The sequence below is a fragment of the Thunnus maccoyii genome, chromosome 19, assembly GCF_910596095.1.
Source record: "Thunnus maccoyii chromosome 19, fThuMac1.1, whole genome shotgun sequence".
Lineage (NCBI taxonomy): Eukaryota > Metazoa > Chordata > Actinopteri > Scombriformes > Scombridae > Thunnus > Thunnus maccoyii.
Window position 1 is genome coordinate 1,922,627 of NC_056551.1, and position 27,918 is coordinate 1,950,544.

Genomic DNA, 27,918 nt, shown 5'->3' on the forward strand with positions numbered 1-27,918 from the left:
CAATTTTATGCCAAGAAAAACGAAGAAAAAATACAGAAATTAATGATGCAAATGTTTTACTGATTTACTTTTAGGGGAAAAAAAGCTTTTAGACCATCAGTAAAGAAACGATGAGATGAAAAAGTACAGTAAATGAATGACACATCTTACAAAAAAGAGTAAATAATTAAATGAGTCAAACATTGAATAAATATCCACTATAATAGAATTTTTTGCTCTTCTGTACCTATGCTTTTCTTATACTTTCTGTCACGTGTGTAAACTCTCATATCATATATCATCAAGCACTGGCTCCATCCCAAACAACAGGGCGGAGTGAAGCTAGAGGGAGCCTTGACGTTTGACCTACTTTTCAACAAACACTTGTCACAAGCTCACCATCGCTTCCCTGCGCAGAGGTTGGACACTTTAAAGTTTCCCTCCTCTCATTCAGTAAGTTGTCAGTAAACTCCGTGGACCAGCCTGCGTGGCAGCAGCGGCACAAACCGCAGAGACGCAGAGAGGAGGACTCGGGGAACGGAGGAGGGGTCCGTCTGTCTGTCTGTCTGTCGATGCGAGGAGTTGCACAATAACACGGACCCATGTAACTTGGAGAAACTGTTCAGAGCTTTCGAGTAAGCGGGACGTTATTGACTCCTCTTCAGGTAAGACATGAAGCGCTCATAATAAACAACTGTCTCTAAGCTATTGGTGACGCGTTTAAAAAACAGTAAGCATGGAGAGTTTATACAGTTAATTGTTTGTATCGCACAAAACGCCTCACCGACCAGGCTACAGTCTGTTTACTCATTTTGGAAAGCTACAAAACTTTCTTTAGTTAGCACATACCTTGCTAGCAACCACGTTAACGTTAGCCGTCTACTCTGAGCGACCATATGGAAATGATATTTACCCGCTGCCTCGGACGGAAACGAGGCTACATTGATTCTTGCTATCTGGTTTTAATGTGTTTTTCGCAATGTTTAACAAAGAGCTTTACGGTATGTAGCCTGAGCTATGTTATGCCAACACAGAAAACTACAATAATAACTCTACACAAACAAAATATTAAGCTAACATTAAGGCAGAATTCCAGTTCCAGTCACATTGTGCATTTACATGTGGCCAACGCTCGGTTGCTGTCAGTCTAACTCCATAAATGCTGATGTTTATTTCAACATATTCCAACCATTGAGATATTAATTTCCTCTACGTAGTCTATTATTTCATAATAGGAAACTTCTGCAACATTATGCTTCTGCAGGTTCTGAGATATTCAGATTTAGAATATTACTAACACGTAATTACAACGCAGTGCCACTTGCTCACTTATTTCTTTCCCTGGTTAGTTTATCAGGTATTGGATGTGGTCTCTGGTGTAGAATGTGATAATATACCATGTAAAACAACATGTAGAGACCAGGGTGATTTTGCACCAGTGTACACAGACACACCTTTTAGCAAGGAAACCCGCATGTTGACATGGTACATTTTTACATGCCGCATGGAAGCAGAGCGCTGTGTTTGTGTTTGTGGGTATAAATGAACATTACATGCATTACATGAACAAGTCCACAATCAGCAGGGTGGGGGCTGGGTGTGGAGTGGGTGGTGTTGAAGGGGTGGTTGCTGGTGGTTATGAGGATGCCTGGGCATCCAAGGTCAAATAAGTGGCTAAAATTAGTCACGTGCCAGCTGTGACAGGGAGCCAGTGTCCTGTGTGTGACTGGGAGGGCTGGTTAGTATCCACCCAGCAGGAAGCCATGTCTTCACACATCCTCGCTGAATATCTGCCAATGCTTCGCCATTATATTCTCTGCCATTTTGACCTTTTGAGATTCGGAAGAAGTTGGAAAAATCCAACTTGAGTTGTTTTTGGCAGGACGATTATAAACCGTAGATTTTGGTGCCTACTTTCTGTCAGACTGCCACAGGAGGTGAACGTGAGGAGGTTTAATGCCTCCACTCTCCAGAACAATTGCAACCAGGGGTGTGAATCTTTGGGATTCTCACGGTTTGATTCGATTTAGATTTCGATTCTTGGCTGTCCGATTTGATTTGGAATCAATTCTCGATTGAATGAATAGAAAAAGGGGCAATATTTAATAGCTCTTTTAATAGCCAGTATGAACAGGAGGAATGATTACAGCAAGGAAAACCTCTTTCACTGTTCATATTGGCATCTGACTGTTTTAAGAGACGCTTGGAAAAATTGTGAGCCTGTCCTTTAAGTTATAGTTTTTAGCACATAGCCAGGAGAAGTGAGCTTAGTGTATCAGTGGTAGCTATCAATGTTTGTAATATAACAAAATAACAATGCTGACTTGTGGGGAATTAATTTGCTCAAACTTAAAGCCAAATCAAGACAACAGTTTGATTCACAGATGAATCAGTCAGATGAATGATGAGTCAGCATTTTGTGTTTCCAAATAACAACTTAAGAAAACATCATGTTAATAGAGTTGCTGTGTAGTGTCAGTACCTGTATTAAAAGATCTGGATGTCCTTAAGTTTACATTTGGATTTTTTAAAAATATTTATTTTTAAAACTATTGATCAGAACAGTAGTTCATGTAGATACAGGTTACCAGTTTGTTCTGCCTCCTTCATGATGCCTGGGCTACTTCTCTGTGTTTCTCTTTCCTCCTTCATCACTTCTTTACTTTCTCCTTGTTTTACATCCTTCTTCCTCACTTCTGTCTCCTCTCTCCTACTTCATTCACTCGCTCTGAAATGTAAAAAGCTTCCTTTTAAAGATCTGACAGAGAGTGAATCAGAATTTGAACTTGTATAGTGTTAATGACAGTGGGAATGTATCAGCAGTAAAGCTATCTAAACTATCAGCTACATTAACATTACTGTAATGTAAAGCAGCAGATAAACTGGATGATTAAAACAACTTAAAAAGCTTTTCTAGCTACTCACTTTGTGGTCTTTTGTCTGACATTATTTGATGCTGCACATGTCAGTTAATGTCATGTATGATCCTCTGAACTCTGATTTATTCGTCTGTCTCATGAAAACAGCTCCAGTCTGCCTGCTGGCTTCAGCATGGAGGGTTGCTTTGTTTTAAACAGTCATTTAGCAGGAGCTGGTGCTGGTTTGTTGGTCCATGTTAACAGTAACAGCTGTCTCTGTGTCTCATACAAGGTTACAGTGTTCAAATGGTGAACAAAACGAGCGCTCCTAGAAGCTGCGACAAACTGCAGTAGGTGGCTAAACGGCATTTACGTGTGTGTAGCACTCCTGCTATCCTGCTAGTATAACTTACATTTGTTTTTATTTGTTTCTTTTGGGAGGGGTGAGGGTCAGGCAGTGGTAGGGGAAACACTGCACATAACATGAAGACAAGTTGTTGTTTTTTTTTATGACTTTTACCTTGTCCGGTGGAGCAAGTAAATTTCTCCTTTACTTGCCCTTTTAAAAAATCCACTTGTCCTATGGAGCCCTGGTGAACCTATCCTTTAATATATCAATTAATGATATACTTACTAATTTGTTTACTAACTATTTGTTTATAGATTCATTAATTAATTTGTAAAACCTTTTATTAATTCCTGTTTTTATTATCCAACTAAACAATAGATAATGAAATGCTTTATGACTATTTACTTGACTCTTCTGGTCCTCCACAGCTGTGATGTTAAAAGATAAAACTGATCTGAAAGGAAGTTGAAAGACTAAGAGATGACTAACAAAAGAGATATTTTGGTGCAAAGAACAAGGAACTTAGTTGTGAATGTGGTCTGTTTGAAGGAGGTTCTAAAATCTAAAAAGACTGGGTGGCTTTGTGAAGCAAAAGGCTGCTTGCATACATGGTATGTATGCATGAGAAAATCAGTTCATCAAATAATTGTTTTAGTCGTTTTTAAGCAAAAATGCCAAACCTTTGCTGCTAGCTCTAACATGTGACGATGTAATGCTTTTCTTTGTGATACATGATAGTAAACTGATTATCTTTGGGTTTTGGACTGTTGGACAGAACAAGACATTTGACACTATCTTCTGTAATGTTGTAGACAAATCAATTAATGGAAAGAAAAATCCACATATAAATCGATAATCAAAATCATTGTTAGATGTATAAATAGTTGTTTAATGCAATTTCATGTGATGATCCTCAATTTATTGTTTATTGAATGTTTGCCATTATGTTACTGTAGATCGGGGTGCAAATTGTCAAATTTGCCGTTTTGAATCCTAAATAGGTCACTTGTGTGAGTGGTGTTGATCCAATGAGTTTTTGAAATTGGGAGGTTGTTGAGAGAGAGAGACACACACACAGAACTTCCCTTTCATTACCCATCTTATTTGTGGAGTTTGATGGTGTAAAAATAACTGTGAGAGCTGCATCAACCAGATGTTGTTCTACGCAAATTGTAACACCCACAAGCCAATGTGATTGTTTACCATGTGCACGGATATCTAAACACACAGCATCGCTCAACTTTAGCTCATAGTTCCAAGTGACAGATCAAATATCGGAATTTCACACGATGGAATAACAATGGAGACTAGTGTTTTTGTTGTTGAATGTTCAAACAGTGAACAGGAGTTAACATAAATGATGGACGGATAGATGACGGTTTGCTACAGGTGGTAGCTGGCCGGCTAACGTTTAGCCAGCATTAACTGAGCAGCTGCTTCTGTTAAAGATGTTCATTTAGTGTTAGAGCCTCTGATACCTAAACTGCACAGGCGCCAGACAATAACAACAACAGTTTTCACAATTTTATGCGTTCATCAACATGACTGCCTCAGTGAACAGATCAAGGTATGCTGTGACTGGTGCGTTTGTTTTACAGTTTGTGCAGTCCCTACAGGCGGTCAAACACAACTGCATACTGCTGCTAATCTACACAACATTTTCTGACAGTTAGAACACACGTTCCTCTTCTTCTGCATTATCGGTTAATATATTTTTAATCATTTAAATTATTAACAGCAATTAACTGATAATCGATTAATCATCGGCATCCCTACATTATATGCTCTCTGTGTGGATGTAACTGGAGCACCGACCCCTGGCTTGTTATTCTGGTTAAAGTGGGAAGCAGCAGCGGGTCTGTCAGGCAGCTGAGTGAAGTGGAGCCTGCGGAGGAAGTACCAGGACCAGACAGTGGAAGACAAGGCAACAAATCGCTCATATCGGCAGAAACGTTCATTTCAGGCTGATTCCGATATTTCGATTTAAAGCCTTTATCAGTCGATACTGGTGACATGCCGATATTATCATGCATCCTTAATTTGTAAGCTCACTTAACTTTTCTTGTCTAACAAACTGCGTTAAAGTTAAAAATGAAATACATGATGATTTCAGATTTATTGATGACATTCGCTCAACACAGGCAATCTCTAAAACAGGATGCATGATAAGGCTTTTATACAGACATCCTGCAGCTGTAAAGAAGATCCATCATTAAGTCACCTTTGCTTCTTTACACTGAACCATAGAAAGCCAGCATAATGCCAACCCTGTGTTTGCTTTTACATAGCATGCCGGCATTCAGGATTCAGAGGCGTGATGTGTAACACAACAGCTTCAGCTCCTTGTCCTGCCGAGCCGGCTGTCCCTTTTACACAGATGATGCAGCTCAGTGACACCCCCCCCCCCCCCCCCATGTCCATACCTTTTATACAGAACAGAGTGACAGTGTAAAAGGGGCTAAAGTTATAGTGCAAAATAAGCCAAACATTTAACTTCATTCACTCTTGATGCCATTTTTGTGGCCATTTTTCTTTCTGGAAAGATGGCAGAAGACTAACTTTGCATGTTTAAATTGGTTCAGATGATCTTTCTGACTTTCTGTTATACCAGCAGAGGCAGGAGAGGATGAAGTTTAATACTCAGGGTAGTTAAAATCTCGCAATCGACTGGTTGGCAGCCATGGTATAATGAGTGTATAGTATGACTATGACGTTTAATGTCCTTTTACAGTTCTATTTTTTTTTATCACTTTGTGAATACCGTTAAAACCGTGAGCTACATTCTGACCTAAAAACAGCTAACTTTACATGCAACAACCATCAGTCATAAAATGGATGAATTTAATATCAGCTTTGATTTTCATGGAGGTCTGACTATGGAGCAGTGGATATAGCAGTGCTTGTCTCTGGGGAAAAAATCCACCTCCAGGGCCCAAAAGACAGCATGCAGACCTTTTTATAAGAGGAGAAAGATGACCTGGAAAAAAACATAACAAAATTGATATAGTTAAACAGACTAAATGGGCTGTGAAATGCTTTGAGAACTGATATCAATAGAAAAGTGTCATTTTGTATTTCAAGACGTCATCAAAGCGCCATGTTAATGATATTTTGCAAGATGTGAGAAACAGTGAAGGCGAAATGTATGCTCCAAGCAGCTTCATTGGTCTCTGAGCTGGCCCAAGCCGTTACCCCAACGACCCACCACTCAGTGCCTTAAAAGATAACAAAACAATGTATTCACTGGGGTTGTGAAGAATGGACTTGACAAAATGGTACACCATGCCTCTATTACTGAGAACGACTTCAACACTGGTTGAAGTCCAGCCCTGGATCCCAACATCCCGGACAGACTGGTAAAGGAAGTGTGGTGTGATGTCCAGTTGGGGAATCAAGGAGAATCAGCAGCTGAAACCCAGCTCATTCGTCAGCAAAATGGATGAAAACGGCTTTAAGTATGCAACTTTATTGTTTCACAAGCACACAAAAAAATCACTGTAACATACAGGAAAGGAAAAAAGAAAGCTGAAGAGGGTTCATGTATGGAAAGACTGGTGATGTGCTCTGCCCCGTTGCTTCATTGGAGAAGTACCTGTCCTGCCTGCCCTCTGATGCACCAGTGATGCAGACGATGTTTGATAAGTAGCATTAGTCTTGTTGTAGTGTATCTTTAGGTTAGTCAATGTTAATGTCGGCTAACGTTACAGCTCACAAAGCTAGCTAGCTAGCTCACAAATCATGATTTGTGTATTGCAGATACACTGGAGAATCAATGGCCATGAACCACCTTGCAAAAATGTTGCCCACAATCTGCAAGCAAGCAGAGACGACGCAGAGCTGCACAAACCACTGTCTCTGCAGCACCATAGTGCAAAAGCTTACGGGTGCAGGCACAAATGAAGCAAGAGAGACAATGTCCATAAGCGGGCACAAATGTGAGAGCTCTCTCCAGAACTATTGGTGACCGAAGCTCGGGGACCGGAGAAGGTGGAGCAGCATCCTCACTGCACCAAGCAATGCATCTCCTAACACAAGTAGCAGGCCTAATGTTATTGCAAACACTTTGCAACATGACTCCAGTGATGTTGGACAATTCTTCCACGAGTGTACAACTAATGTGAACATTCAAATTAATGTGAATAAATAAACTGGTTAGATTGCTGACTAGCTTGAACGTTAGCTTAAAAGTTTGCTAACATTGCATACCAACCACAGGCAGCCAGGAGCTACTTTCTTGTAAATGATTCTTGTAATGTAATTGTTATTTAATAAAACTGTTTTTATTGGATTGTGTCTGTAATTTCTGTATTGTGATATTTGGTAACCGTTTTATAAAAGCAATATCTGGTATATTGTGATTATATCACAGCGAAGGTGGCTGTCAGTGCCAGCGCCCCTTCGCTGTGATATAGTCACAATAGACCCCAGCCAGTCATGAGATAGTGCTTAATTATAATGGTCAAAGCTTCTGTGTCCTTTCTTTAAATTGTGGTTCAAATGATCAACCAAGTTATTTCTAACTTGCCTTTCTGTTATGTCAGCAGAAGCAGGAGAGGATGAAATTAAGCACTGAACAGCTGCATGTCTTTTGAAATGAAACAGACGACTGAGATATAATCTTCACTAGAATACAGTTAGATGGAAGTGTTGTTAAGTGCTACAATGTGTGTTTAGTGCTGACGTCCAGTGCTCCACTCTGCTAATGTTGTGTATGTGTTATGTACTCTGTCCAGGTACTGCACAGTACACAAACTGATTTGAATCTGTGAATAGATTCACAATCAAGAAGAGGAAAAGAGTAATACATTCTCATGTGAACTGAAGTGTTTGTAAACTAGCTAGAGGGAGGTTATTGCTCTGGTTTGTGGGTTTGAATGAACACTGACAGATGAAGAGTCCTGACAAAGCAGAGCAGAGATCACTGATTATATTTTGGAGTCAGACAGAATTGAGAAGGCAGGAAATTGAAGTAAAACACTCACTCTGTTTTGTCTGGTGGGTGTATGGGTATAGACAAAGTGTGTGTAATAAGAGGTTACCTGAGTGATATAACCTCTAACATATGCATATTTGCTTTTTATTTCTATATACATCTATTTTTTTAGTCCAGTTGGTTTGATTCACTGCAGAAGTGAATGTCTGTTTTGCTGGTTGACATCCTCTCTTTGATTCATGTGTTTCACCTGGGAACTCTGCAGTAAAATGTCTACTTAAATGTCTTACTTTGACTTAATGGAATGCTGTCTGACCCTTTGTAATGTTAAGAATCTCCCTCATTCTGATTGGTTGGGAATGTTTCTAGCATTCTTAAGATGTTCAGGGCTGTTTTTCATAATGACAGAGGAAGAGGAAACAGCTGTGTTGGTTCAAATTGACATTATGTCTCAAATTAGGATCAATAGCACAAGGTCAGAAGAAATTAAAAGAGGCAAGCAGCATGTCTGGAAAGCACCTCTCAGGTTCTGTCTTTAGTCACTATATTTTTCTGCTATTTCCTGTAAGAAACAAGGAAAAACGCCTCGGCTCTCCAACTCCTTGATGCCAAGATAGGCATCAAGGATTTGAAGATGGGAGATTTTTTACAATATAAAATAATATCTCAAAAATCACATACAGAATCATTAATCAAAACTATAATAAGAAACATCTAATAAGTTAAAAGCTATCAAATAATAAAGGTATTCTGTGGAGTTTTTGACCACAGCATGGAGCAGTGTTTTCATGAGTGCATCCCTGTTTTGTTTGTATCGTACACATGCATGAGCGCCAGCAGGCGGGTGATTCGATACACTGTCCTGCCAATGGTTTCCACTCATCTACTGTTGGCAGTAATGCACCAAGAATGTGCAACAACAAAAAAGACAGGGAAGAAGAGGTAAACATGGATGTAAACAATGCATGTTTCAAAATTCAAAAGAAAAATAAGAATTTGGCTTTTCAGTTGTTTTTTGAGGAAGGAAATACACGTAGCATGTGATTAGACCTCAAAGATACACACACTGTGTTTTGGTGAGAAACACTGAATGTATGTGAATATTATGTTTACAAGATGAGTCCACAGCACACCTTAAAGAAGGCCTTCATCATTGCAGACTCTATTATACGTCACAATATCAGAGGCAGATGAAACCCCCAGATTCCGAAAGCAGTGACATAAATTTTCTTGAAGATACCACTGTTTTCCATTTGACTGTACACATGAAAAGTGACAGATGTACTGTGGGTGCATTAAAGATGAAAACAAGAGATTGAGAGGGAAGTTCAAACCCTGCCTACTTTCACATTTGCACAAGTTAGAAAATCCCCTCTCTGCCAACAGAAAGAGGGTTTCAGATGCTGTTCAGACGATACTTTTTTGAATAATACTGAGGCCTTAATTGCAACTTTAGCTTGTTTCCAAAGCAGGAACTTTTCTAGGGGCACTGGAACCATTTCAGGAACTTAGGAACCTTGTCTGCATTTGGACCAGTTGAGATGCTTCATTCATTCAGGAAGGGAAGCACTGGCTGCCAGTAGTATCTACATTCAGGTTGGGGACATGAATTTTGCAGTAATAAATAACTATCAAACACTCAGCATATTGTATTATTTTGGAGATGGGTATTCTCAAGTTTTCAGTCTCTCGCAACCTCTGCAGGTCTCTTTCGCTTCCATTCATTATGTCCATCCAAACATTACAGTCAAGCCAAAGTCATTTTTTAACCTTTTAATTTGTCTAATCCTCATGGTTGTTCAGATGCAGTGGTAATACAAACAGGAATGTGTAGAAGGTAGAGTTAGGTACCAAACTCTGTACTTTTAAGGGTACCAACCAAATTACATCGGTACTACAGAGTAGCGATTCACATTAGATCAATCGGTGATTTCGGTAGTTAGTGCGACCCTGAGTGCAGCTCATTCCGCGGGACTGAGAGTGAGCACAGCCTCAAAAGAAGTTTTAAGAACACACATTTACTGACCGAAGCTTCTCACACAAAAGCTACAACACTGACAGGAGCACAAACCGGCAGAAACAAAGAGATGCGATGGATCCTTTTTGCTAGTCTGCATGGCAGCTAGCAGCTAGTTAGCATGGGTAGCATCGTTAGCATAGCCGTGCCATGCTGTGTGTAGCCTATAGACTATAAAAATAAAGTGTAGCTGCAGTGCTCCTGGTTTAACAGCACCGTGCTGGGCAGGTGACAGGTGTGTTTACAGTGTATGTATGCTCTGAAAGATGTCATGGCGCGGATATAAAATCACAGCTGATGGACTGTTAGCTTAGCACACTAATCTTATATAAACATGTTCATTCATATGTTTACATATGGTCTCTCTGTATTACTTTGTTATTACAGAGAGAGTAAAGCACTGAAAAAAGGTAGGCCTATCGGTTCAAATGTGAACGGTACCCAACCCTAGTAGGAGGGACTTTTAGTTCCTCTGGTTCAATAGTTCCTTGAACTGTTTGGTCAGAAATGGCGACTAAAATATGTCAGTGCTTCAACAGGATGGAGGTTAAGGAACTATTTCTGTTAATGCAGCACCACACACTGAAGAAACACACTCAATCTTCTCACTAAGCCATTCTTATCCTTTAAACATTGTTTAAAAGCCAGGCATGGTATAAGAACAGGGAGGCTCGCAGACCACAGAGTCACTGGATTAGAAAAAAAAATCATAAAACTGAGATATTTGTTTACAGCAGAGTTGCTTCTTTTTAGGGTGTGAGTTATTTTTATACAGGCCTCCACTCTAGACCTGCTGTAAAGTCAGGCAGGTCCATCACCTAAGTCATGGCATGAGGCCCAGTTGGCATTTCTAACATTTTAATGGTTAGTGGAGCTAAGGTGAGCGCAAGTTAGCACATGTATTCTCGGCTAAATACTTAAAGCTGACTCATCAGAGATGGGGGGTTGAAGAATAAATCTTGTAATGTTTTAAGTCAGAGAGCGAGTTTCAACATGACCCAGCTTAGACACTTTAGCAGCCATTTGTGGTCAGAACAAGTAATTAATAGTTCAGTACTTGGCAATGGTGACTGCAGGGAATCAAATGAGGTTGTGTCTTCAGTAAAGGCCTTTACTTTGTCTTTAGTTGAATACAGTTGGAGAGAGGAGGCACAAGATCATGCTCAGATGACTCAGCTAGTCACAAGAAAAGCTAAGAGGACACATTGATGTAGCAACTCACCAGCTCATTCCCCCAGCAAGCTTAAACTCCACCGTCAGAGAAGAGCGTTCAGAACTGATTTGTGTGTGTGTGTGTGTGTGTGTTTTGTGATCAGCAATTTATTATGTAGTTGAGCATTTACAATGATGCATTTATTAATTTTGTATTTTATATACTCTGTGTAAACATACACAGAAAGTGCTCAAACAATAGTGATGGCACACCAGTCAATAGAATGCAGTTAATGACAGGCTTAAGTAACCCACCAAAAAGGGAAAACAACATTAAGTTTGCTTGAGTATGGTTACTGTGTTGCTATAATCCTGTGGACAGAATCATGAATTGTTATCCAGACCTCCTGAATGACTGAACACTTAAGTGTCCTCCTCCTGGCACCATTCATCATCTGTAAATGTAACATTCAAGTATTTTCCCATACTAACTATAAAGTGGTGCATTTTATAGATTTTATTATCAAGTGAAGATATCTTCATGACCAAGTCTGAAAATAGACTTGAAATAGAACTTTAATCTTAGGAGGGGCAACATTCACTCCAAATGTACTGTATGTAATAAGACTTTGTATGAATGGAGAATTACCAATACTGATGTGTGTATGTAGTATTTGGTTTCTGTTTATTATATGTATTTTGTATTGTGCTATCACAAGGGTATGGAAGTACCTAACAGGCAAGGAGCCACAGCACATGAATAGCTGTTGCTTAGTAGAACCCAACCAATACATCAGCAAGGCTGATATCATTGGCCAGTTTTAGCAGTAGTTGACATATGTATTTTTGTTTCTTTTAGAGACAGTGTCTCCATTACCTAGTTTTTTTCCACCAGAGAGCTCTGACAAGTTTATTCTTAATCTATAAAATGTCTCACTCATAGCCTGTATATAAAGATGGGTGAAGCAAGGTGTGACATCACCCATTGGTTTGCATGGGAGTCAGTTTGAAGCTCAGAGTTGCAGCTTATGGTTGGCGCCATCTTTTCCGTTTGGAGTCAGGACCTTCCAAATAAGTAGTGTGGGATGTTGCCTTTCACACTCTGGAAACAAGCCCCACTACCTTGGACCTAAGCTAACACTAGCTTACTGGGAACACCAAGCGGTGCACACTTGGGCTAACATTAGCTACTTTAACTAAATTATACTAACACGGCAGGTATAGTTATCAAGTAACATTAAACTTAAATACGAAATATCGTGACAATAGTCCAACTTAGTGCGAGCCCTGGAGCTGGGGAGAGCATCAGGTGAGCCAGCTGTCAATCAATGCCCACACAGCAGACATCAAAGCTATTATAAATCTTAAAATCTTATTAATGGAGCAATAATTTTCAAAATGACCACCAGCACACTTATTGCAGGACCAAAATTTAGCAAGTGAGACCATAATGACAGATTTAAAAAAATGATTGAATCCGTTGGAGCCAGCATCTAGTGGCCGTTGGTGGTATTACACTTTAAATGACCTCTGCATTGGCTTCAGCCTCAAGTCGTGGTAGTTGCAGGGTTTCCACCAGTGTATTGCAAGCCTGGCGGCCCGCCGGGACTGAGTTGACCCACTGCCAGTCCTAAGCAACGGGGGCTGCCCGCGTCAAATTCAAAATCTTGATGCTTGCTTACAAAACAGCAACTAACTCACTATGCTCTGCCAATAAAAGGCGCCTGGTACCACAGCAGGGCCCTAAGTCACTAGCTAGACTCTTCTCTTCTGTAGTTCCCTGGTGGTGGAACGAGTTACCAAACTCTATTCGATCTGCAGTGGCCCTCTTGATCTTTAAGAAAAAGCTAAAGATCCAGCTCTTTTGCAAACACCTCTGCACCTGATGGACTTGTAAAATAAAATAAGATTAAAAAAAAAAAACCTATCCTGCAGTGCACATCCTTGCCTCTGTGCACTGCCTGTTGGCACTTATGTCCTATTGGGCCTGAGCTTAGCTTCATGGCACTTATTTGTGTTGTTCTCTCCTGACTAGATCCTTGCTAGTGTTGTTTTAACTCTCGTGTATGTCACTTTGGATAAGAGCATCTGCTAAATGAAATTGTAAACTGTGTAGACATGAAGGTCCTTGGCTGGGAGTCAACCATTGGACTTTGCATTTATGTGGTAATGAACCTTTAGGCCGCTGGGATGCCCAACATTGACATATTAACTCCTTGTTAAAGAAAAATTCTGGTTTATTTGATATATGATTGATCACACATTGATCACAGGTAAAGTCAGAAGTTACATCCTGTGGTATTCTTGCAAACTCAGCAACACTGTTGTATTTTCCCATGTCTGTTTAAACCTAGATCCAGATGCAGATCCAGTTACAGATCTTGAACACATGTAGACAGTCCTGCAGGCAAGGTGGATGTGTGCACTCTCTCTGAGCATTCTGGTTATGTTTCGACATCAGCTCACATGCTGGAGTTCTGAGCAGCTCTGGCTGGAATATTATGATCATTGTGGAACAGCCATTAAGCTTTGTGTTACTAATTTCATTAAATAAAATGAGGATTCAGGGAGATTTTACAGATGAGCTTACCCAGTCAGTGATAGGAATATCAAATACTGACTAGTGTCTATGTTCTTGTTACTGAATTGTAATGTTGCAGATGACAGCACATGCACATTCCTTTACACTAATACTTCATACACACAGTTTCCACAATCAGTCATCATGTAAGTTTAAGTTTGAGCATGAAAGCAAAATTGCTATAATTCAGACAATGTAACCTATGCAGACTACATGCAGCCTGTTGTCCTTAAAACATGTCACCTTGCTTTCATGCTTTATCTTTCACCTGCCTCTTATCACTTAAGTTGTACATTGTGTTTTTATGCTCTGCAACGTCAAATGTTCTGGAACTGTGCAAATATGCAGAATAAATCCAGATTTTAACTGTTATCTTTTTTGATATGTTTTTGATATGTTTACAGTTGTACGTGGGTGTGATGCCACCATGGAGGCACAGAACAACAACCAGCCAACTTTAGACAACCACAACAATATCTACAAGATACCTGGTCAAGAGGATCAGGTACGACATCTGGTACAGGACGTAGGACATTATCAGACAGGTTCAAAATAACTAGCGTCTAGAGAAAAAGATAAATGTTCTAAATCATGTTATGTCTATTGTATCTCCTGATTTCCATTACATAGGTGTAAATACAACTGCTAGTGAGGTTTGCTACCCCCTCTCTTCTAAATTCTGATAGTTTTAGGGCTCAAACATGCTGTTCATATGTTTGAGAACAGCTGGAGGAATGAGCTAAGTTAGCATATACTGAGATCAGTGCTCACACTTCACCATACACTATATGGAAATGCACAGTGCCCTTACAAATCTTTTACGACACTGAATCAGAGTGGATGTAATTACAGTTTTTTTCTGGTCATCATTCTCATGAAGCTACCACCGGCAGCAGGTTAGCTTAGCTTAGCACAAAGACTGGAAACAGCTCACCTGGCTTTGTAAATAAACAAAAAGTTAAAAAAAACAAGTTGTGGCTTTATGTGGGATTATGTGTCGCCGGATAACACCCCGTACAACCACAACAAAATATAGAGTGTTAATCAGTGAGCTTTAGAGGTACTGATAGGTGGATTTTATTACTTTTGGATGGAGCCAGGTTAGCCATTTTCCCTGTTTCCAGTCTTAATGTTATGACAAGAAAGTGAACAAGTATATTTCCCATAATGTCAAACTGTTCCTTTAATGGTAAATCTCTACATATAGATCTGTCTGTATCAGCTTTGGACATCTAGACGATGCAGTGTTTTTCCCATTATTAAAAAAAAACCCACAAACTCCTCTAAGTTGCATAAGTCCGGCCACAAATATTCAATACTCAGATGTTTAGAGATGTTGATGATCATTCGGTGATGAAGTAATTGCTGTTAAGAATTTGATCCATCAAGAATATATTAACTGGCAGTGTACAAAGTTGTCACGACTGAATTTGTGCTTCAGTTTGTGTTCCATCCCAGCAGCTGGCCCTAAATACAAGCACCTGTCACTGTGTAGATATGTTCATATTCCTAAATAAAAGCTAGGAAGAGTATGTTGTCAGGAGATCAGTGCAATCCAAACCAATTAATAACTAGGTTTCCATCCAAATGTAGCGAAACATTTTAACTGAACTTCCAGAAAATCTGCAAATTAATGTGTTTTCACATTCAGTGCTGTTATGCACTTATTTGGAGTTGGGACACTAGTCGAGATAAACAGCTGGTGGCGCTAATTCTCCAGTCAGTGCCATTAAACCATTGCAGAAGAAGAGGGCACAACAAGATGACGTTATTTTGAGATTTTTTTCAAACCTACAGCTTTTCCACTCAGATTTTTTTTAATGCGCAGATAAACAATACAAATAAAAACAGGAAACACACCTAATAAACAGTGTCAGTGTTTGACTGTAGTCTGACTCATGATTAAAAGCCACAAGTAAGAAAGCAAGATTTATTAGATGCAGCTAAGCTCTATAATGCTCTTAAATGTTCAACCTTTGAATATGGTGTTTTCTTGTACAGAAAAACATGCCAAGCTGTAAGTACTGCTGCACTCTGTCAAACTTTCGGATTGAGAAGAAGATAGGTCGGGGCCAGTTCAGCGAGGTCTACAAAGCCACATACCTGCTGGAGGGACAGCTGGTTGCACTCAAGAAAGTCCAGGTACTTTGCCACTTCAGGACTACTGCTTTGAATATTCATATAGATTCACAGTCAAGGTGGCTTGATCACACTAATATGTCTCAATTGGCCAATTTAATATTGTATATATTTTACGTATCAAGTACATTTGACCACTGGTGACAAACCTGGTGGTAAAACCTTGAACCTGACCGATATACATTGGCGTGGTTGACAGTATTCACCAATTTTTGCTCATTACAGATATATAGGAAGCAGCGTATATGTCAGTACAGAATATCATATTTAGAAACAATGTCACCATTACATAGTTTGTTCACTAGAGAGCACTGACAAGTTGATTTTTACACTGTACAATGTCTCACTCACTACATGTCTTGGTTACAATTTTATTTAACATTTTTTAACATCCAAATTTAGGGGATTCCACAGAAATCCAGTATCAGAGTCCACTTGTCCACTTAATGTAGTTCAGTTTACTGATACCGGTAGTAGTAGTATTAGAAGTAGTTGTGGTAGTAGTAGCAGTAGTAGTAGTAGTAGTAATTTAAAAAATCTGATAATCTGATATATATATTAGTTTTTTAACATAAACACAACATAAAACATTTTTTCTAACAACATTCTTTAAATTTGTTTTTTAAATTATTGTTACTAAGATGTTGCGCTTGAGACATTTAAAGTGTAAAAGTCAACTTGTCAGCGCTCTCTGGTGGACAACTATGTAACGGAAACACTGTTTCTAACTGACCCACGAAACATTTCTATTTACTTATGTTGTCACTGCAGATCTTTGAGATGATGGATGCCAAGGCTCGCCAGGACTGCATCAAAGAGATCGATCTGTTGAAGGTAAAGTTGATCAACCACAGCCACTATTTTCAGTAGCTCAGTGAGGAAATCAATTATTTTCCAGCATTGTTTTACATGAAAGTCTGAGGACAAGGGCAAATACTGAGACTGCATTTGAATGTGTATTTGATTTTTCTTTTTTGAAGCTCTATTTGCCCACACTATTGCATGAGCTCAGCTGTACTTGTTGATTGTCAGAGCTGTTGTATGCTGTGTTAAACTAAACATGTTTCTCCTTTTTGTCCACTGCAGCAGCTGAATCACCCCAACGTAATCAAATACTTAGACTCCTTTATTGAAGACAATGAGCTCAACATTGTTCTGGAGCTGGCAGATGCTGGAGATCTGTCCCAGATGATAAAGGTCAGGAATTACCACAAAGTCCTCTGGGACAGTGCACAGATACTGTACGCAGGAAAGTGGTCAAAACCCAACAGACATTACATCCAGAAATAAAAGATAAGTTGATTACTAGTGTGTAAGCATGTTATCTTCTGTTCAGTACTTCAAGAAGAAGAGGCGGCTCATCCCAGAAAGGACTATATGGAAATATTTTGTGCAGCTCTGCAGCGCTCTGGAGCACATGCATTCACGTAGAGTAATGCACCGTGGTAAACAACTCCTCCCAGATTTACTCACCCTTCTCTTTGTCGTCACTTATACCATGCACACTGTATCATCGTCTACTGATATATTTAATCCTGTCATTCGTCCTTCTACTCTAACCAAGCCATCCTTTCACTTAATGTGTTTACCATCACAGTTTTTTACAGTTGGTCATATGCATGGTTCAATACTGAGTCCACATCTTCGAAACTCCTTCACACAGTCAACTTTACCAACACGCTAGAGGGCACAGCAGTTATTTTTTCAAAGCAAATCCTTCCAGCGGATATGAACACAACTCAGGTGTCAATCAGAACACACTGAGATAAAAACACTAACAACAGCCAACACATGATGATCTTTTTATGGCAGTCTGTGAAGTAAATCTTGTAGTGAATTTATTTTTTATTGTGTATATGTTGTTTTTTAATGGTTGATAGTGTAGAAATGTGTATATAGTATATATAGTGTAAATACAGTCAGATGTGTAGCTCTCTATAGAACGTACTACAGTGTATCTACAGGAACAAGTCATAGAAATGCAGCAGGAAAGCTTTCAGTGGGCTTTATTTCTGACAGCACGTCTTGTTTTTTGGTTGAATATAGATGTATTTCAGTTAGGTTATGATTTGGCAGATTGCTGTCCATGTGAATACATGTTACTTTTTTAACATAAACTGAAGAGCTCTGAAGTGAGGATATAAATGTGCCGCAGATCCACAGAGTTTTGTTGCTTGTTTGTGTTTGAGTGTGAAAAGTATTCAGGATATTTGAAGGCAGTAGTCACTGAATGCTTTCTGTGTAAAAGCAATGCAAATGTGTCACAGTTTGGTCCATAATTGTTGCAGTTTGTGTTGACTGTGTGAAGAATATTGAAGATGTGGACTGAACCATGCAGGTAATGAAACCTAAAAAACTGTAACATTTTCATTTCCTTTCTCCACCTCTTTTATTCTACAGAGTCACAATTCAAACACAAGAAAGCAAATCACAATAGGGGCATATCTTTAGCCATAATGTATTTACACAGTGCGTACATGAATACATAAATAGATACATGATTGTAGAGTACATAACATATAGTAGTGTCCATGCTGTGACCACGTTTTTAGATGTTTCCAAAATGTTCTGATGATAGTTCAGCCTAAACATTTCAGGTCTGGTACAGAAGTACAGTATGGTTACTATGAAAAAGGGTGTGTATATTCCCAGGTTTAAATGTGTGTGTGTGTGTGTGTGTGTGTGTGTGTGTGTGTGTGTGTGTGTGTGTGTGTGTGAACCAGATATCAAGCCAGCCAACGTGTTCATAACAGCCACAGGGGAAGTAAAGTTGGGTGACCTGGGATTAGGCCGCTTCTTCAGCTCTAAAACCACTGCAGCACACTCTTTAGGTAAGGCACTTACACACATCTACAAACACAATATACATAAATATACTGTACATGTTGTACATGAATGCCTTGCACATGTTTTTTTATATTAGCAAAACAATAGATTACAGCTCAGCTGCATGATATTTCTGTGAGTAACTGCTGATTCAAGAAAATGACAAAACTAATGGCAGGTATATAAAGTCGTAACAATATGTCAAAAAGAGTTGATTCAGGGACAATTTATATGTACTGATTTACTACACTAAGGTACAACACTCATCAGTGGATTTCTCAAGTGGTTTTGTTTAACTTTGGATCATTTTATCTGTCTGTTATTCTCTCTCTCTCAGTGGGGACACCCTACTATATGTCACCAGAGAGGATCCATGAGAATGGATACAATTTTAAGTCAGATATCTGGTCCCTGGGATGTCTTCTGTATGAGGTAAGCTCAGATCAAATTTAAGGTTTAATATACTGGCAAGGAACAATTTAGATAAATCATAACTTACCTATTCTAAAAGCAAAAAAGCCCTAGTGCAAAGTTTATTACACCCCCCAAATACTAAAGAAAAGTGTTTTGTGGGAAAACAAACAACATACTGATGATGACTAACACAGGATCTAAAATGCAGTTTATCCTGAGGGTGGAAACATCAAAAGAGTGGGAGCATGAATATATCTAGATTTAGAAGTGGAAGGTTTTGGTGATTGTGGGCGGTGTTAGATTAAGGTCGGGGTTTCCAATAGTTGTCAGATGTCTGTGCCTTGACCAAACTATTAGACAGACGGAGTATTGTACTTGCATAACGTTTGGGAAATTGTGAGGGTCAGGTTTTTAAAAAGAAAGATCAAAGTCAGATCAGCAGAGTCTGAGATATCCTAACTTTTAGCCCCTATGGGTCCAACTCCAAAAACACTGGATTCTGCATTTCCCATAATCACGTCATGTCATTTTACACCTCAAAGCAGCACACAATGGAAGTGCCACACAGACAGAGGGGAAATGATGATTTGGTGAGGGAATCATCATATCATATAATCATATGAAATTGCTGCTCTCTGGAGAGTTAGCAAGCCTCAACAATGTGAAATACAACCGCTACATATCCTCACAGATCTCTATGCTCTTGGTGTGTCAGCACACAAACAAAACAGCAGGAGCGGGTGTTTTGATGCGTGTTATATGTTCACACTTAGGCTCTGTTGCTAGCAATGCCGAAAGGTAAAAACACAACAGCGTCTAAAATGAGCTCATTTCGACAGCTCAAGTTGAGAGGAGTTAATCATTTGATTACCTTCTCTCAACTTCTGGTTTGAAACTTTCAAGTAGTGAAGGATTTACATAACCTGAAGCAGACATGACACAGCAAAAACACCTCTCACAGATGTTGGTTAAACCTAAAGTTTGGTATAAAACTGAAGGACTGGGCCCTGCTCTTTGTAGATGTATGTATAACTGAGTTAGCTTGACTTGACTGGGTACACTTAAAATAAAACAATAAACAAACAGATCGATCAAGAATGGACCTTCAAGCTCAATCCTAATATATAGTTTGGGGTACAATGTACAAAGAGGCATGACCTCATATCATGTCATGTTTCTGATTGTTATCAGAACAATGGAACTAGAAAACATTATAATGAGAATGTGTGATTTGAACACTAAATGTATCAGTTTATTCTAAACAGGACTACATTTTCAAACTAAGTAAATCCATCCAATTAAAGTGCTCTGTTCTGCATTAGCAAGAACCGAACGACATTCACTCCTAATCAGTACTTGAATAAATAATGGAAATGTGGAAACAGTGGACTGGCGTATGAGCAGTAACAATGTGGGAACACATAAATGTCTATGACTCTATCCCCTAGTGCATGCCGGGAGACATTTTATTTGAGTGTCTGAATCGTGTAAATGTATCCAATATATAATTCACAATGTCACAATGGAACAAAAAAATGCAGTGTGTTGCATGATTCTATATATGGAAAAAATGACTGTTGTCGACTCTACAGCTGAGAGTGATGACACAAAATGATTTCAGATACATATATCTGGTTATGCTGCATTGATTTTTTTATCCTTTTTTTTTTAACAAGAACTGTCCATCGTGAATGCAACACTGTTACAGGCGTACAATCCTGATTCGGTTTGATGTTATTACTTCCGCCTGTGCTTGTCCTACTGTGAAAAAGGTTCTTTTCTGTGTAGCAGCAAAGCTTAAGTGACAGCTTTCTCTGGAATCACCAGTCTTATATGCCAGTACAATTAGAGACCAGAAAAGTAGAAATACTTGTGTAATTGTAATAGATCATCTGTTTGTAGTAATTCCCTGCCCAACAGTCACATGTGAAAGCTGCCCAGTACAACACAGTCTTCTGACTGAGCAGCTCCACTGCACCCGCAGGGAGTTGAGTCAACTGCTGTCAGACAGCTTTTATGGTTTTGTTTGCCAAGTAATGTTCCTGCTATTATAACTTAAATAGTCAGGATACTTACCGACTGTTATCAAGGCTTATCAGCAGGTCGGTCCCTTGTTTTTGGTTTTTTAAAACTAATAGAAAAGGGAAATGGGGACAAGAAACAACATCCTCTGTTTCAGGAAGCAGTAGGCTTTCAATGGAAAAAATGTTTTTTTACAAAACACAAATCCAGTGTCATTACTACAGCTTAATATCACCAGTTTGGATACAGTACGTATGCCGCAACACTGACTAACAAAAAAAATCCCTTTCCCAGCATCTGTCCATGTAGATGCTTGCCACCACTGTGAACATAATAAGGCTCTATTCTTCCACATATTTCCTTGGATTTCATTGGAATGCTGAGCCATTGTCGAGACAGTCATCTTCAGAGACAATGGTTTCACAGTCCTCTATGTTGTGAAGATTCTCTGTGCATGCGAGAGGTTTTAACAGGCCAACGGAGACTCAATGAGCAGCATTATGTGTCAGTTTCAATTATTCTCTGGCTGCATCACCACATCTACCACATGAGATGCCAGACACTCTTCATACCTTGCTCTCTTCTTTCCTGCCATCTATTTTCTCTCAGCATAGTTTCCCTTCTTTACTATTGGCTCATTCACTTTTAGTGAAACACTTTTTTCAGTTCATTTTATCATAAAAATTTGTTGGAGTTACTTTATACTGTATGTTGTCAGTACAGGTTATGTATAGGACTTTTTTATATTTTGATTTGTCAGTAGGAAAATCACAGGTGTTACTAATAACATTAACGATGGCGCTGTTCTATTCAAGTGTCCCTGTAATGCATGACAGTGTGACAGTGAGCCAGCGTGCACAATACCAGGACCCTGACACTTCAGCCATCATTCATTTTATTATTTACACCTGTGCTTTTGCTGCTGTGACATGTCAAAATGTCTGCTGTAAAAAGGCCCGTTAACTGAAATGGACAGAGATCCTCTGGGGAGCAGTAAAGGACAGATTCAGAATTTTCAAGTGTGTTTTAACACAACAGTTAGGTTAAGAGGTTTTCCTCGCTGTAATCATTCCTCCTGTTAATACTGGCTATTAAAACATCCCCTTCAAATGTGCTTTCAATATAAGTGATGGGGGCCAAAATCAACAATGTGTCCACACAGTCATTTTGTCCAAAAATGCATTTAAAAGTTTGTCTAATAATAATCAAAATAAATAATACATTTAATTTGTACCACATTTTTCATTCATAGTGAATTGCCAAGTGCTACAGCATTAAAAAACATACAACACATAACATAAAGAAAGTAATAAGAGTTTAGATGAAAAAGCCTTCCTGAACAGAAAGGTTTTTAAGCCTGTTTTAATAGAATCTAAGGTCTGTGCTGCCTTCAGATGGCTAGGAAGGCCGTTGGAGCATGGAATCTTAGGGTGCGGTCGGAGGTTTGTGGTGTAGTCAGTTCCTGTAGGTGGGGAGGTGCATGTCCGTTGATGGATTTGTATGTGAGTTGCAGGATTTTGTGGTCAACCCTGAAGGAGACAGGGAGCCAGTGCAATGAAAACAGAATTGATGTTATGTGTTCATGTTTTCGCACTCTCATCAGGATCCTGGCAGCACTGTTCTGAATGTACTGGAGCTTCTGGATGCCTCTGCCAGTGATCCCTGTGAAGAGCTCATTGCATTAGTCCAGTGTTGATGAGATCAGGCATCTGACAGGGTTAGAGAGGGGCGGAGTTTAGAGATGGAAGAAAGAGGTTTTGCACAGATGTCTTATATGGTCATCAAAAGTCAGGTGAGGGTCACTCCTAACACCCATTAGTGACTGAGGAGGAAAGGGGGATGTCCTGAATGTCAAAGGTGAGATGAGGTATGGGGGATGATTCCTGCTAATTATGTATCTATTGTTGTTGTTGCTGCTGTTGTTCTGCTTCTCTGTGTCCCCACCCCCCACCCTCTTCTCTCTCTCTCAACCCAAACGGTCAAAGCAGATGGCCGCCCACCTAGAGCCGGGTTCTGCTCGAGGTTTCTTCTCGTTAAAGGGGAGTTCTTCCTTACCGCTGTCGCCAAGTGCTTACTCATGGGGGAATTGTTGTCTCTCTCTCTGTATGGTCTAGACCTGCTCCATGTGAAAAGTGCCCTGAGATGACTTTTGTTGTGATTTGGTGCTGTATTGAATTGAATTGAATTGAATTGAACTGAATTGAATTGAATTGAATTGAAACTGGTGTAGAGTCCCAACAATGAGAGCTTCAGTGTTGCTGCTGTTTAACTGGAGGAAATTTGTGCTCATCTAGTCCTTTATCTCTTTAAGACAGCTGCTGATGTGTGACATGGTTGCAGAAGGTTTTGGGGCAGTTTTGATGTACAGCTGGGTATCATCAGCATAGCAATTAAAATACATCCCATGTCTACTGATGACACATCCAAGGAGGAGCATGTAGAGGGTAAACAGGGTGGGGCCGAGAACTGATCTTTGCGGAACACCACAGGTGACAGAGAGCAATCTAGACCTTCATCCACCCAGTGAGACTACTGGAAAGGTAGGACTGAAACCACAAGTGCAGAGTCTGACAGCCCAATTTTGGCGTGGAGGTGCTCTAAGAGGGAGAACCAGGAGAGAAGGGGAACCTGCATCAGCTGCCATCTGCAGGTCATTCATAACCCTGAGCAAAGCTGTTTCAGTGCTGTGTGCTGAATGAAAACATGACTGAAATTTTTCAAATAGGTTGTTGTGTTTAAGGTGGTCCTGAAGCTCAGAAACAACCATCTTCTCCAACACCTTGGACAGGAAAGGGAGGTTGGAGATAGGCCTGTAGCTGGCAAGAATTTCTGCGTCCAGGGTGGGCTTCTTTAGGAGGGTGTGGATGATTCCTTTGAGGGAAGATGGAACAGTGCCAGTTTGAAGGAAGAGGTTGACAGTTTGGGTGATCAAAGGGCTTGGAATGGGGATGTGAGCTGTGGGAATGGGGTCCAGGGCACAAGTGCAGGGTGTCATCTTCCTGAGGGTTTCCTTAATGTGGTTGATGACAGGAGGAGGCAGAGAGGGAGAGCTGGACATCAGAGAGCGGATATTCTTGGATCTGAAAAAGTCTGTTATATCGCTCTTCTGTACCCTCAATTTGGGAAGATGATTGTGGCTTCAGGAGATGAATTATAGTGGAAAAAAGATGCTTAGGGTTGCCAGGATTGTTATTAATTAGATTGGAGTAAAACTGTGACTGAGTATCTTTAAGGGACTCTGAGTAAGTTCTTTGATGTTCTCGGAAGGCCAGTTTATGGACAGCAAACCCAGAATGTCTGAAGTGTCGTTCCAAGACACATCCAGCTGTTTTTATTTTCTGCAGTTTGTGAGTGAACCAGGGAGCAGAGCGTAAAAAATTGACCTCACCCGTCTTGACAGGGGCATGAAGATCAAAGACACTGCTCAGAGATGCACTATGACCTGAAGGTGGCGCTATGTGAAGGGTCAGGGCATCATCTCGTGGGCACTGTGAATAGCCACACCAAACCCAATGCCAGTCTGGTCAGCAGGTGTCATACTGTTCTGCCACAAAAAAGTGCACTTTACTTCATTCCTTCAGGCTGTAAGTCAAGAACAATATTATTTGGGCACTGGGTGAAAGGTAGTCCTAGTCTCCGTTTCCAGAAAATACAATACCTGAATTGTTTTTGTTTCCAATGTTCACAATCTGCACCAACACCAGTACATGCCAATTTTCTCATCCACGTGATGTCTCTTTCTCTAGATGGCAGCACTGCAGAGTCCGTTTTATGGTGACAAGATGAACCTCCTCTCCCTCTGCCAGAAGATAGAGCAGTGTGATTACCCTCCCCTCCCACCTGACCATTACTCTGAAAAGGTAGAGCAACAAAAAAACCAGGCTTTTTGTCCTATTCACACTTTTCACAGTTTTTTTGTTTGCCTCCATGAAAGAGGATGAAAAGAAAGATGTAGCAGCAGGACTCCCTCTTTCACTTTTTCATTCTCTTTCGCCTTCACGCTCTCTCTCTCCCTCTCCCTGCTTCACAATGTCAATAACAAATAAAATGCATCATTAATTTTAAATCAACTGCTGAGCGATACAGACGGGTGACAAATTAAAGGAAAAATCAACATTAAGTGTCCGCCAGAACAGCTTCAGTGCACCTTGGCATTGATTATACAGTCTCTGACCTCTACTGGAGGGATGAACACCATTCTTCCAAAAGATATTCCCTCATCTGGTGTTTTGATGATGGTGGTGGAGTGGTCCAAAATCTCCAATAGGTGGGAGAGTGTGAATGCCATAGCATATGATTCACATCATTTTCATACTCATCAAACCATTCAGTACCCTATGGATGGCAGCATTTTTATCCTGGAAGAGACCACTCCCATCAGGATAGAAATGTTTCATCATAGGATAAAGGTGATCACTCAGAACAACTTTGTATTGATCCACAGTGACCCTTCCCTCTAAGGGGACAAGTGGACCCAAACCATGCCAGCAAAATGCTCCCCAAAGCATAACAGAGCCACCAGATCCCCTCGCTGTAGGGATCAAGCATTCAGACCTGTACCAGTTTTTCTTTTAACTTGTCACCCATCTGTATAAGCATTTATGTACCTTAAAGTATAAGTTGAAATTTTTTCAAGTGTGCCTTCAATGTAATTGATAGAGGTCAAAATCTACAGTGTGTCCACACTGTCATTTTGTGCAAAAATGCATTTAAAAGTTGATCTGAAGCTTATATGAGGCTTCATCAGTCTGAGTTAGTCATATCAAGTGGATATCTGACACATTTACAGTCTTTTTAACAAATTGCCTCTTTATGTTTCCTCAGACAGTGTTTCCCTGTTGAGCTGGATGACTAAAGCTTCATATTAGCTTCAGATAAACTTTTAAATACATTTTTGCACAGAAAGAGAACTGTGGATTTTGTCCCCCATCAGTTACATTGTTAGTGAATGAAGGGATCTTCTAATGGTCAGTATGAACAGGAGGAATTACAGCAAGAAAAACATGTTTTAATATTCATTTGGACACCACAAAATTGTGAACCTGTCCTTTAACTGGTAAATTGACGCTTCAGAGACGCAAGTAGCTGTGGCAAAAATAGACCCAGATAGCAGCAGAGCCACAAGTGGGACGCTCTGGTCATCTAGCTGTGGATATTGCTACATATCTAATTGCCCATAAATCCATTCCCTTTGAATGGAACAAACTAAATTACTGTCTCCTAGCCTCTTTCTTTTTTTATTGGAATCAACAAATCTCATTTACAGACCCAAACCATCAACAAATTAATTTACTAACAAGTATTGTGTGTCTATCAAAGCCTCATATATCTTATTCCTCTGTGCCATAGACCATTGTTGTCCAAAAACTATTAAAAACATATCAGTGAGTCACACTGCTGCACTGGGTGACATGTTCCTTCATCACCATGAGCACACACACTGTAGTTTATTGTGACTTAATCACACACACACACACCGTCCTGCTGCCAGAAATACTCAATAGAGCACCAAATGTTAATTCATCCACCGTGGAAAATAGTCCCCAACAAATGCAATATTTCCTCCTTTTTAAAATAGTTTGTTTTGGTCCTTTCATGGGAAGAATATAGAATAAAACCAGTCTCATCCTTTCTAATCAAGCCCACTTTTCACAGCTGCGGGACCTGGTAAGCATGTGCATCAACCCAGTCCCAGACCAGCGGCCAGACATTGTATTCGTGCTTCAGATCGCCAAACAGATGCACATGTGGACTTCCAGCACCTGAGCACCATCCCCTCTGCTCAGTCTGAGGACCTTAAACCACTAGATGTGAGCTCCATCTGGTCTTATTTGCCTTACCTTCATCTCGTCAGGAGGAAACCATGGAAAGACTTGTACAAGTGGACTGTGATGTTCAGACGTCCAAACACCCACTCTTTTTTTTAACCGTTATTTATTCAGGGAAGTTTCACTGAGAGGAAGCCTCTCTCTTTTGCAGGAACACCCTGATCACATTCACACAGTTACACACACCTGGAAGCTGCTCAGTACAGCCACAGTCTGATCTGCCGACCACTGAGCAGCTCTACTGGAGCACTTGGGGTTAAGGGCCTTGCTCAAGGGCACCTCAGTGGTGGTAATGAGGAGGGGCAAGTTCTTCTTCTTTTTCGTTTACCCCACCCAGATTTATCCTGCCAGTCCAGGGATTGAACCGACCTTCCGGTCACAAGCTCGCTTCACACGGAGAAACTTCTCATGGCTTCGCATTTCTTCTCATCGAGGATGTGAAGAGGTGTGTTAGTGGTGTAGCACTCATGGGAAGTGGAGTTTACTAAAGCGCACTTGTTCTATATATATGAGAGGCGACTGCATTTACTGAGAGAGATTTGTGTCTCACCATGATGACGTCACAGGTTTCTCTAAGCTTATTTTTTGTATAACTCCACAGGGGTTGCATTCCAAGTTCATACCCTGTGTTTCAGGTAAAGTGTGTGCAGTAGAGCTGGGCAATTTGAATATTTATTATCTATCGTCTATCATAGTAATCACATCATATCATATCATAGTAATACATTTTCTTTTATACTGTCAATTTAAGTACATAGTTAAGGGGTCTAAATGGACATGTACTAAATACTTATTAATTACTGAGTCACATTTCTCTGAG

General features: G+C 40.0%; 1 protein-coding gene across 2 annotated transcripts; it reads left to right on the forward strand.

Annotated features, from left to right (window-relative positions):
- Positions 1-286: 286 nt before the first annotated feature.
- On the forward strand, positions 287-27,908 carry nek6 (NIMA-related kinase 6). Of its 2 annotated transcripts, XM_042395057.1 has the most exons (10): positions 290-644; positions 14,274-14,374; positions 15,871-16,011; positions 16,780-16,842; positions 17,095-17,205; positions 17,345-17,453; positions 18,732-18,839; positions 19,172-19,266; positions 25,017-25,130; positions 26,926-27,908. In XM_042395057.1, exons 2-10 carry the CDS (start codon positions 14,297-14,299, stop codon positions 27,034-27,036), a joined length of 930 nt encoding a protein of 309 aa, XP_042250991.1. In that variant the 5' UTR covers positions 290-644; positions 14,274-14,296; the 3' UTR covers positions 27,037-27,908. The 2 variants fall into 2 exon arrangements, with proteins under 2 accessions (XP_042250992.1, XP_042250991.1); XM_042395058.1 differs by lacking the exons at positions 25,017-25,130; positions 26,926-27,908 and adding an exon at positions 22,874-23,209 and having other exon boundaries at positions 287-644.
- Positions 27,909-27,918: the final 10 nt, after the last annotated feature.

Excerpts from the sequence above, each read along its gene's own strand:
- nek6 (XM_042395057.1), top strand. The coding sequence starts at position 14,297 with ATGGAGGCACAGAACAACAACCAGCCAACTTTAGACAACCACAACAAT. Across the intron at positions 16,843-17,094 it reads AAGAGATCGATCTGTTGAAG|CAGCTGAATCACCCCAACGT; the intron begins GTAAAGTTGATC and ends TGTCCACTGCAG. Across the intron at positions 18,840-19,171 it reads CACTGCAGCACACTCTTTAG|TGGGGACACCCTACTATATG; the intron begins GTAAGGCACTTA and ends TCTCTCTCTCAG.